We start from the raw sequence: 12,294 nt of genomic DNA on the forward strand, positions 1-12,294 counted from the left end.
ATTATGTGTGGATTCCCTGGTAAGATAGAAAGGCTCATGGCAGAAAACCACTAGTCAGTCCTACAGCACAGAAAAAAAAAATAAACTGAGAAGAAGCGGACTTAAATAAATGCAATTCTTCACATTCACCAAACAGGTTTATTTATCCCCTTTCAGCTACATGTCTTGCACGAAAACCACAAGTGGGCTTTGGCAGGGATCAGGTAACTCGGACCATGCAGGGAACCTTCAGCAGCAGACATCCTGTTTCTGTTGCTGGTAGGAGGGTGAAGACCTTGCAGGGTCACGGATGTCTCTGTGTGCAATGTGCCTGACACTTCCCACTCTTCAGGTCATCTCAAAATGGTTAAATATGAGTAGAAAGGCCCTGATACCCCACAGAAGGGTCATGCAGCTGGGCCACTGCCAGAGGCGGTGTCCCCAGGGCTTGCCTGCATGGTGAGCTCGGGCACAGGGAGGCAAATTCCCTTCCCAGTGCCCCCTCAAAAGGAAGAGATGAGAGTGACCTCCTTTTCTCTTTTTACAGTTCTATTCTGCATGGAACAGACTCAGCTCAGGGTCCTGCCTCCAGTATCAGGAATAGCAGATTTAAGAATCTGGGGAGAACACAAGATCTAAGTACAGACCAGCAGTCCCCAGCCTTCCATCCCTGCCCCCAGCAAGTACAGATTCAAACTTTCCAAGGCAGACACTTCTTGCTGTGTTTTACTAACCTGTAGAAATTTCAAGCCATTAATATAAAGGTGATCACTGAAGCTGAACATTTTAAAAATAATCAGACCATCAGATATTGAACCACACAAAGGCAAGTAACTTCTGAAGAAACTAAGAATGGCACATGCTTCTGTCTAGGGCCCCAAACCCCCCCAAATTCATTGGACACTTTGTAAATTCTTGGTAGATTAGCCTTCTCTTTAGAGTTCACTTCCCAGGTAGCTCCACCAGCCAGCAATGCAATGACAGGCTCAATTTCAAGCAACAGAAACACTAGTAAAAGTGAATTAAAATTACAAATAAATCATCCAAGGTAAATACTATCATATTATCCTATTTCACACCTGGACATAACTAGTGACATTTTAGAACAGCAGTGTCAACTGCACATGGCAAAATATGGATTGGGGTGGAGGAGTTTAAAATCCCTAAAATGTCTCAGGACCATTTAGGATAACACAACTCTCTGACCAGTGCTTCAGCTCTGAAGTTAAGGAATATTTTGGACAAACTGCTCCTGAAAGAAATGCACTTTAAGGATATTAATGTAATCCTTTTTCTGCCTGGCAGCACAAGTCTTAATGAAGTTAAAACTTTAAGGCATGTTTCATGTTAAACAGGGCTTTACATAAGAAGACTGTAAAAGCAGAACTCCCTTTAAATTGCGATTATGTGATTTTTATTAATGAAACTTAACAAGTGGACTTTCAAGAAAGACTTAAAGTGATACTTCTCTTAAATTACAGTTTTCAAGTGTCACTAAACTCTTCTGCTGTGTCCTGCAGAAGCTGACTACCTCAGACTCTATTTCCCTGTCTAAAAACGCTGGAGCAGAACTTAAAAGAGCTGGAAACTGCTTATGGGGAAATTTTTTAACAACCAGCATCTCGAAAAGATAATTTTAATTTTTACTATTTTTTTCACAGATTTTAAAAATAAGCCAGTTTGGATCTTGGTGGGGTGTCCCATTTCAAAACAGTGACCACTTACATCACTTTCCTTACGAGCCTGGTCCAGATGAGTTCTAAGCAGCTACAAGGATGAATATTTGAATACATACCTTCATTCCAAGTGATTGTTTTTTCTGCCTGGTTCAGCCTTTAGGCAATGAGGTGCTAAAGTACAAGTCCATCAGGTCTATTAATTATGCCTCTGAACACTCAGCAGTGAATTATATATAAAGATAAGTTAAGGACACAATACCTCTGACAAGCCTAGAAGCTCCTGCAAGTTTTTTAGTATCTTCTAGACTTGTTTAAAAATTAGACAGACATTGTTCTAGGTCAGAAAAGAGACAGTGAAGCCTCAGCTGACAATAAAACACTCTGAATTACTCATTATGACATAACCACCCAGCACCTGACAGCACCCTTTAAGTCCCTCCAAAGCCCCGCAGAGTACACAAGAAAATCCATTAACCTCTTGTCAGAGGTGAGAAAGGTAACTCCTGGACATGGCTGAGTTAGGACTCGGCTTCAAATCTAAGATGTCTGACTCTTAGACTGAGATCACAGTCTCAGTTATCTGGTGCAGACCTTGAGTACCACCCATCCTGAAAGTCTAATACAATTACATTTGCGCTGATTAAAAATAGTCCAGCTTAGTTCCTGCTTTAATCCTCAGCCACACTGTCATCCCTTATCTACAGAACAGATATAATGAAATACATGTGAGAGAAAGAGAAGACACAAGAATACCATCAAAAGCATGAGAGCACCACAGAGCAGTGATTTGCAGCGCAATTTTGCAATAATAAATTGGACTACACATTTATATACATTTAAAAATAAAATCTTGCAATGCTTTGATTTCATACTGGCCTTGAAATCAGCTTCTAAGCTTTGCTATGAAAAATCCCCCTCAGTCTTGCCAGGTGGAAAAAAGCCACATGAATTTTATCTTTTCCATAAGTTTACCTTCCTTTGCGGTATGGAGTATTTGCACAGCCCAGCCCAGCGCAGGCTGCCCAGACCTGAGTAGGATGGATGAGGATGAAGGTAAAGCTGAGAGGTTTACACAGTACAGACTGCCCACCCCAGGCTGCAGCGAGCCCCGTCTGCACTCTGAGGCTGACACAGCAATTGCAAGGGGAACACAAACACATTCTGTGCTTTGGATCAGAAAAGCAATGATTTCATCTGCAGATCAAGCAAAAACAGGAGAGGTCCTAAAGTCACCAAAAACTTATTACATTTCTTTAAATTACATCCTTTCAACAATGAAATTACTAGAAGAAAAAAGACAATGAAAAAAAAAGCCCTGCTGCTACTTTCTAAAGTGTTTATTGTACCCATATTTCTGTGATTTCCCCTCAACCTTCCAATGATATATTCTGAAAGCAAAGAGCTATTGCCAGCAGGGGTGAGAGTGCCCAACAGGCAGGCAAATCCAGCTGGCTCTGAGTTAGTGGCCACCACCATTGCCAGCTGCAGTGGCACTGTGATAGACATCATGGCAGGCTCTAAACTCAAGTCCAAGCAGAAGGGCTCTGGGAAGCTCATGCAGCTGTGTCCTCATGGTCACAAGCACCTCAACCATCTTGAGCTTCCCTGAGCACTACATTAATCTGGAAAGGAAACAACTGATGAAAAAGACATCACTGGCAACTAGGCAGAGCCTTGCTGGAATAGACGTGAGCAAACCAAATGACAAATAACTCCCAGGGCTGAAAGAGTCAGTGGAATGCCAGGGAGCTGAATCCTGAAGCCACACATAATTAAATTTTGTCAAAATTGATTTTTATATTTAAGTGCTGCCAAGCCATAGCCTTATTAGAAATCACCAGAACAGAAAGCATGATATGTAGAAGAATTCAAAGTATTTTGATAGTTGAAAGAATGCTTAGATGCCCACTCAAGTTCGCATACAAACACTACACCAACATCAGCATGCTAAGCGTCCCACATTTATTTGTTTTTCCCTTCATCCCCCAAAAAAAGGCACCCTGGCACATAGAAGACAGTGACGAAGTAACAAAATTTGTCAGAGTATTAAGATCTGTGAGAGTGTTATAAACATTGACTCAAAGTAAGTCAGACACAACAGGCAGGTAGAAAGTAAACACCAGAATCATGAGACTCATCCTGGGGAATAGCCTTTTTGCTCAAGTGTAAGTGTAAAAATATAAAATCAAAACAAATCACCAAGCCAGTATCGTATCTGAGCCATCCAAAGGTTTAACTGATTTATTTTAACAGAAAAGAGTGTGAGAGGACGACAAGAAGAGATAATAAGAAATAGATAAAACCTTCAAGTGAATCCACCTGCCTTCCCTTGCTTGAAAACCAGTCCACAAGCTCTTTAGATTAAAAACATCATTTTATTTTTTGTCTGCACCATACAAGAAAGGCCCAGAAGACCTATGAAGTTTCATAGAGCTGCTGCATTACAAATAAATAACAATAACCCACTTAATCTCTTAATGCAGCCCTGATGGGAATGCAAGTGAGATTATCAACCAGCAGCATTTATTCAGAACTTCAACTACGGTTCACAGCCAGAAATTCCTATCCATCCTCCAAAGTGTCTGTTGGCTTTGACAGAGCAAATACAAACTTCAAGACACGGATCATAAACTGTTAAAGAAGTTTTGTTACAAAAGGAGGGGAAAGAAGAGCATGTAACTGCGTAAGCATGGCAAGAGACTTTGCATCAGATCCAACAAAAGCAGTGGAAGTGGGTGGAAAACAATCGAAGAGAAAAACAAAACCATGATTGCAACATAGGCTGGAGGCCTCGAGAGCTCCTGTTCCCTGTGCTGCGGCCTTGCTGCAGCTCAGAGATGGCAAAGGTTGTGGTAAATGCCATCCCTTTTCCAGCTCCTTCCCCACATCCCGTGCAGAGAAGGGCTGGGTGGGATGGGGTTGCGTGGTCCCAAGGACGCGCTCTGTGTCAGGCTGTAGAAGAATGCGACTGATGCAAATGGGCTTTGAGACAGAGAGTAAAAATGTCACACCAAAACCACACTTACAGCAACCAGTTTTTCAGGAGACACATTCACTCCTTTCACATCTTCTTCTTCTGGCTCTTCGTTTTCCTTATTGTCAGTGCAAGAGACAGAGTCTTGGACTGAGCAAGTGCTGAGCAAGTCTGGCAAACTGGTAGATGGATACTTCAGAAGATCCCCTTCAGAAGATTCCTACCCGAGAGACAACACAATATATTACATCACATGCAGAAAAACACCAGTGTCACAGTAAAACTGCCCCATCTCACCTGGCCAGTGTGAGCTCCCTGGTAATCCTCCCCGTGTTACACACTTCCACATGCTCAAACTGTTAATGGTCTGGTTATAAAAAGCAGGCTTGGTTTTAAAGTGTATATGCAAGTAAACATAGGCCAATGCACATTTAAAACATTTATATTTCATAAAGAAGAATTTAAAATAAATGCTTCTTCAGCAGCCTGTTCCTCCCCGCTTTGGATTTAGTAAATGTCACAGAGTGAACTGAGAGTTGACAGACCTCATTACTCATTCCATTGCAACCCAAATCACACCCTGTGCTTCTGTTCCCTCCTTATGGATGCTCCCTTTACATGTTTATCTACCTACAGACATAAGAATAATACACTGACAATGCTACTTAGGACAATACAATGAAAACTGACCCAGCAATCCTCTACCAACTCATTCCTGATGCTCAAGCATCTGCTTCCAGTCTTTGCCATGTTTTCTGGCAGGCAAACCTGTGCCTCAGCCAAAAGCAGTGGCCAGACAGACTCACTGCTTTCAGAACAATTTCTGTGTTACTGATCGCCAGACCAAAAGGACAAGCTGCATTTCTATACTAACAAATAATGAATACCCAGAGGGACCTACTAGGGAGCACTTCACTTATCTACACCTTTTCTGGGACTGCCAGAAATACAGGACAGGCTGTATTTCCTACTGCTTGCCTTTCCAAGTCCCCCTTCCAGGGACATGAAAACTGTCCAAGTGCACAGAGCACAGGACAAGCAGATTTACAGGCTGATCAGGGAAGTGAAGTTTTATGCCCCAAGTTTATGCATGATGATTATTTTGATGAGGTCACCATAGGAACAAGTACTTAATTTTAAGGAGAAATAAATGCAGTCTACTGCCTTGTGCTTTGGCAGAGTCCAGCTGTCTAAAGGAAACACAAAATTACCTACTTGAGGACAAAGTGCAGTGTTTCCAGAAAAAACACTTGTGGGGTTAATGCCAGACTGTGACTCTGAAGAAGGTCTGCAATGAACTTTATTGTCTAACAGAAATGTTAGAGAAGTCACAAGCTCTTCACTTGGGATATGGTGGAATGGAGGATCTTTTGAAAAACATGTGCATGCAGCAGCCAGGGAGGCCTTAAGAGCATGCAGACATTAAAGTCACAGAAACCTGCTTTGGGATGGCCGGGGAAATCAGAAGGTGAAGCTAAGAAAAAAATTTAAAATTCTGACACAGTGGCTTGCTGACACCTGGAAATGCAGGTAATATGAGTGCTCTGTTTGGGCCAATATGTTCCTGTCACCACCTCAAAGGCCCTGGTGACCCCCACATAGCAGGCAGGTCCTAATTTGAGATCCCTGGGTGCTTTTGGGAGTCACTTGGCCACGCACCAAACACCTGCAGCAACCCAGGTCCAGGGGCAGCAGGATATGCTCCATGGAGAAGAGCAAATGGAGGTGAGCAGGATTTTCTTAAACAAAGAAGCAAAATATTATGTAATATCCCCTCAACCTCTTCTGTGATCAAGGCAGAACAAAGAATCCAACTGATGAATGAGTTCCACTCTCATTTCCCTGAAATTTCATGTTCCTTTATCTGTAAGAGCCCCATTACACGCTATTAACAAGGACAAAATAAGGAACTCAAGCCAAGAGATCATTTTCAAGAAATCTCAGATAGGACAGAGATAGAGGTACACAGGCTGTGCAGGCAGGAAGCAGAAGAGGCTCAGAACAGCCTGCTTTACTTAGCATGTAATTTTAAGAAAATGGTTTTGGCCGAAACTTAGGTAACGTCTGCATGAATAAATACTCATCTGCACACTGAGTGACAGTGACAGTACAAGCAAATCATTAATTTGGTCTATACTGTGCTGATTTGCCACAGATTTATGGCAGCTATTGATATATTTCCCCTCGCTGTGCATTAAATTTAGAGCAGCGGAAGTGCACACGTGATCCCCTGTGGAAAATATGCCCTTTTCACGCAGCACTTGCTCAAACGCCTGTGGATGTACACTTGTGAGACCACCCAGGAGATGTCTGTACCTTGCTAGAGACCACCAGCTGCACCAGGCCAGCGGCCGAGCGGAGGAGGGCCACGGCGTCCTGGTGGGAGAGCCCCACCAGAGACTGCCCGTTGATCATGAGGAGCTCGTCGCCGGCCATCAGCCTGCCATCCCTGCAGAAACAGAGTGGGAACACGGAGCTGCAGGGTGCTTCTGCCACAGTGCCCGGCTCCACTGGAACGCGGTCTGGTATGGAGGCATGGACAATGTATGATCTCACTATGCTAAGCTTGCACTGATCAGTGCAGTATTTCTTTCTAGAAAAAGGGGCTCAGAAAGGTGCCCACCTGAAATAATTGGTATAACCAGGGGAACTTCACCCTCTTTGCAGGGCTGAGACTCCACAAGTCCTCTCTGTGACTCACTGGATTAGGTAAGGGAACAGCAACAAGCCTCACCTCCACCCCATCAGGAGCAGCAGGGCAGTCAGTAAGCACCCTGGTGTTGCACAACTGATCCCATGGGAAAGGCACATCTTCCAAAAATGGACTTGGGGGAAAAGCCCAACAAGCCATCAAACTCCTTGGTTTTCCTACAACACCAAGGAAGTGTTTGATCTGTCTACAGTTTCGACAAAATCTTCTAGAAGAAGCTTCAGTGATCAAATGCAAAAATAAGTTTTTAGCCTGACACTGCCATATTCTCACCCTCACACCCTGGGAGGGCCAAACTCCAAACTCCTCTCATGAACCCAGGTAACAGTGATGGCTGTGGTTATTCCATCACACCCACCACCATGAAAGCACCACTGTCACCTCACCTGTGTGCAGAGCCGCCTTCCTCCACATGGGTGACGATGATGCTGTGAGGGGACCGCTTTGACCCTCTGCCTCCTGTTATCTGGATTCCCAGCCCGTCCGTCCCCTTCAGGATGTGCATCTTCCATATGCGGCAACCTTCTCGCTGAGAGAAAACGTGCAGAAAGTCCTTCAATTTGGATTTGGAATACCAAGAGAGGGCTGGGAGGGTATGGGAGGGAGCTATTTAGCACCTTGCTGCCCATCACCACACACCTGTATAGCCCAAGCTATACTGGTGTTTCTGCAGAGCTTTGCTATGTTAGCTGCGGTCCAAGCGAAGGAGGCAGAAAGGAGGAGGCAGTACAGAGCAGGGTCAGCACGTAGAAGTTTCCTTGCAGGGGTGTTTGCAGCTTTTCTGAGCCAGGCAGAGGCACTGCTCTCAATGCCCTGATCCTTCCTGGAGCAACCAGCAGCCTCAAACCCCTTCGCCAAAACTCAAGGATGAGCCGTGCAGGGCTGCAGAGGACCCAGATGTGGTTCAAGGGGGACCTTGAACATCAGGTGGTGCAGCTGCTGCTGCAGCAGGGACCAGACTTGCATCACACAGCAGTGTTTCCCTCTCCAGAGGGGTTTGCAGGATTTGAGACACAGGAAAAAAATCACCAACTTAAAATTATCAGCTGCCAATCAAGTATTTCTTACTGGGCAGCTGTGGCACAGATTGTAAATAATAAATTTACCCACTGTGGAGAATAATTTTCAGTATAAGTAAGGTAATAAGCAATGTTCACGACACCTTTATTGGTTTTGGTTATTTTTAATTGCGGTAAAGATTAAACCAAAAAGCAGTTTACAAACTTCAGAGCAAAATGAAATGCAAAACAGAAACTAGCTCCCATGAGTCCTACTGCCAGGACTGGGCACAAGGAAACACAAGTGTGACAGTATCAGAAGAGCAAAAAAGGAAAGAGAAAAACAAGCGAGCAAGACAAGTAAGGCAGTTGCCAGGATGCTGTCAGAGAGGGGAAGAACCAGGACTACAGGATTATGAAAAATCCTTGGAAGTTTTCAAGCTTGTAAGACAGCAAAATGCACAATTCAGAGGCAATTTTTAAGCCATGTGTTGTAGTCACCAGGCACCAGGTCAGCTATTTCTGACTGGGTGTGTTATGCACACAAGTAACATTCTCGCACTACCCAAACGCCCAAGTAGCAAAGATGATTAAAATTTCATAGCAAACTGTGAAGAGCATGCACAAATTGCTACTTGTTTCTGAGAAGGAGAACTGCTAAATATATCGGCAAACCCAAGGGCTGTAGCAGCAACCTGCAGATTTTAGGCCACTGTTGTTTATCAGAGTATTAAGTGAAGAAAACATGGGGTTTTTTTCACTTGATCCCTGAAACTTTTAAAATACAACTTTTTCAGATAAAGGAAAAAAGAGGTCAGTAGCTACAACAATATCTTAAGAATAAAGTGAAAAATAACAGGAATAATTAATTATTATCAATACTAACATTGCCAATGATAACATGAATATTAATAACAACAGCAACTATAATATTAATGAAACCCAGCCCTCAGACCACAGGTAGGTAGGAGAAACACAAAAACCAAACCACATTCCATAAGAGGTGACCCAAAACTTTGAACCTGGAAACATACACCTGTGGGTAATTTGTTAACTTGAAAGCCTTGCAGATGGGCAATATCCCAGCAGGTTTAACTAGGATCTTCAATGCCTTTGTAAAAACCCAGTCTCCTGCTGAATAACAGGACATGTCAGGACAGAGGATGCTTTAAAATAAATTAGAGTGACACATGAGACACTGTGTTAAATGCAGGGGCAAGAGTCAACTATATTTATCTAGTTAAAAAACAGAACTGAGCTACAGCATGAAAATGCTCCAGAGAAGTTTTATTGCTGTGAAGTACCTTGCACACATAACGAAGACAGTACACCAGAAAAATACAATCTCTCTACCTCCCCCAGTTAAGCCCAGGCTGAAAGGATGACCATCCATTTTCCTCATAAGATGCCACTTTGAATGTCCCTCTGTTAAACCCTGTTTGGAAGCAGACTTTTCCATAAAATTTAACAATGCAGTCATAAAATTGCCTTTAATGACTTGGAAAAGCTTTTTGGAATGTAAGTTACACCAAGGCCCACGATGTGCCTGGCTTGCACTTCTTAGCGCTCTTCTCTATCACACATTTTATTGCAAAAATTCCCAAATTTATTATTAACTGACCAATTCTCAAATATTCATATACAGAACACTTAATAAGAGCAAATGGCAAGACTCTACTGCTCTTGATGCAAGTACCAATTTCATTCCCTTTGAATGCCCACTAAAATCAAAAGCTGTTGCAAAGTAATCAAAAGCACTTGCAAAGTAAAGCACTGCTCAGTGCAAACATGGGCAGAAAAACACATCCACAAAGACAACAAAACCCTCTGGCACATGCCCAAACATGTATTTCTTTCACTCATTTTCAAATGCCACTGCCACCAAGTCCTGTGTAAGAAAACACTGTCCCTTCAGTCCCTGGTCAGCTACAGGAATTTCACTGGGAATAAACAACTCAGTGCCGTCAGCTGGAAATCAGAACCCCTCACTGTTCTTTCCCTTTCCTTCATAAAACATTCATAGCTCTTCACTTAACCATGCACTGAAAGCAAACGCCCCCCACCAACACACATGTACCTCTGCGGGATGTCACTCCCAGATTTTGAAAGCTATGTATAAAAGAATAGACTGCCAGCCTTTCCTTGAGGCCTCTGGAGAAAGGAGGTGTCCAGCAGAACCCCCTTTCCCTCCCCATGAAGCTGCTGTGTTCTCTGTACAGAGCAGCATGGGATACTTCACAGCTGGCTAAAAATGGTGCTGCTTTGAATGTGCATCTTAGGTGTGTCCATCACAGGAAAGCCTTAATAGTAAAGCTCTGTGCCAATTCTAAGGATTTATAAAAGCATTTAAATTTTACTTAAAGCTGATTTTGCTGAGTTATTGGGGACTTCCAGGTTAAACAACACCAAGCTTAAATGCTTAAAAAAAAAAAAAGTAGCAATGAATGTTTATTTTTGAAAATTGTTGAAGTATCCTATATTCAAGCTTTCCTTAGTGAACAAAAAGACTACAAGCTCACTTAGTCTTTAAATGAAAGCTAGGATTCTGGTGCATTCACTCCACTCTAGAGACTTGCAATACCCAAAGGAAACTCCTAGTGTAGTTAGTTTTGGCATTTTGCAGGTCTGATGTCACTGCCCTTGGAGCCTGCTTAATCCCTGCCCAGAGTATGAGTTTAAATGCTGACCGCTCTTCTTTGATCAGCTGCACAATTCCAGTTGCTGCTCAGCTGCTGTCAGTTCCACATTTCTATTAACATCTGAATTTTCCCATCCTCTTAGAATAATTCTCACAGCTTCACTTATAAATAACTCAGAATAACCTTCCCCCAGCTTTGTTCACCAGTGACACAAGAAATCTGCACATATGTGCTCACAGCTCTGGGTGCAAAAGCATTTCAAGCACAAAGCACAGATGTGCTGATGCCAGCTCAGTCCCAAACTCCAGAAATCCTCATCAAGGACAGAGTGCGAGGCACTACCAGCCCCTACTGCAGCCAGGGACCAGGTGATATCCAGACTTGCTTTCTCCTTAGGAGACTGAACCATATTCCTTAGCCAAAGGCAGGTCACAAGCACCCTGTGCAGCACTTGAGGACAGGCTCATGACACAACAGGATGTTATGATCTGCTATGAAACAGATGGCTTTTGCTACTATGTGTATGCTATTGCAAATTATTATAAATTGTAACAACTTCTGTAGATAAAGTGCAAATCATAATTGTTTTTTCGAACAGTATAACTAAAACTGTGCCTAAAGCAAGGCTATCACAAGATGTAAGCACGCTTGCAAAGGATGTATCACAAGATACAACCGCTCTTGAAAAACGTATAACCAAGATAGCACAGGCAGAGAACAAAATACCATAAAAGGAGTCTGAAGTGGCATCAGAAGACCAGCCTGGACTTTCCCCCGATGGACTCTTGGAGACTGTAGCTGTGGCTTTACGCAATTCTGCGGAAACCTAAGGCAGAGTTGTGGTAAACTGGCTCCGAAAACGTGCAAAGTCACTTGAGAAAGTAACACAACTACAACAGTATAAAGGGCTGCTTGCTAAAAAACTGGGTGAGCCTCTGGCTGCTGCCATGCACCCAGAGCTGTTACTTTTGCTTTATTGATCTGTCCCTTATTATCCCTTATTAAACTCTTCAAATTTTGAGGAGTGAGCTTTGATTCTCACCATGAGATGAATACTTGCATATGACAATCCAAAAAATACCATGCAATTCACCTGAGATTTGGCCAAGATGGACACTCAGAAAGACATGCTTGCTTTGAGAGTTTCAAAGCAATAAGAAGCAAAAATTCATTGTTAGGGACTCGAACCTTAACTCTGCCCAGATGCAACCCACGGACTTCACTTGTAATCCCAGGCAGCAGCAACCCTGCCTACATGGATTCCTCTCAGCAAAGGATTTCATGGACATGATGAACCAGCATTTGTCAAAGTCAG

At 43.1% G+C, this 12,294-nt stretch overlaps 1 protein-coding gene across 4 annotated transcripts in view; it reads right to left on the reverse strand.

Moving 5' to 3' along the window:
• The window catches only part of PDZD2 (PDZ domain containing 2), a 203,143-nt gene that overhangs the window by 47,987 nt on the left and 142,862 nt on the right, over window positions 1–12,294 (reverse strand). For 3 of the 4 annotated variants that reach the window (XM_064405468.1, XM_064405467.1, XM_064405470.1), the window contains 3 exons: window positions 7,729–7,871; window positions 6,949–7,081; window positions 4,685–4,852 (listed from right to left, as the gene is read on the reverse strand). The exons of the other annotated variant lie outside the window; for it this stretch is intronic. In XM_064405468.1, the coding sequence (XP_064261538.1) occupies window positions 4,685–4,852; window positions 6,949–7,081; window positions 7,729–7,871 (444 nt within the window). The remainder of the gene's footprint in view (window positions 1–4,684; window positions 4,853–6,948; window positions 7,082–7,728; window positions 7,872–12,294) is intronic. 4 annotated transcript variants of the gene reach the window in all.

This window comes from Passer domesticus, chromosome Z, assembly GCF_036417665.1.
Source record: "Passer domesticus isolate bPasDom1 chromosome Z, bPasDom1.hap1, whole genome shotgun sequence".
In the NCBI taxonomy this organism is placed as follows: Eukaryota; Metazoa; Chordata; class Aves; order Passeriformes; family Passeridae; genus Passer; species Passer domesticus.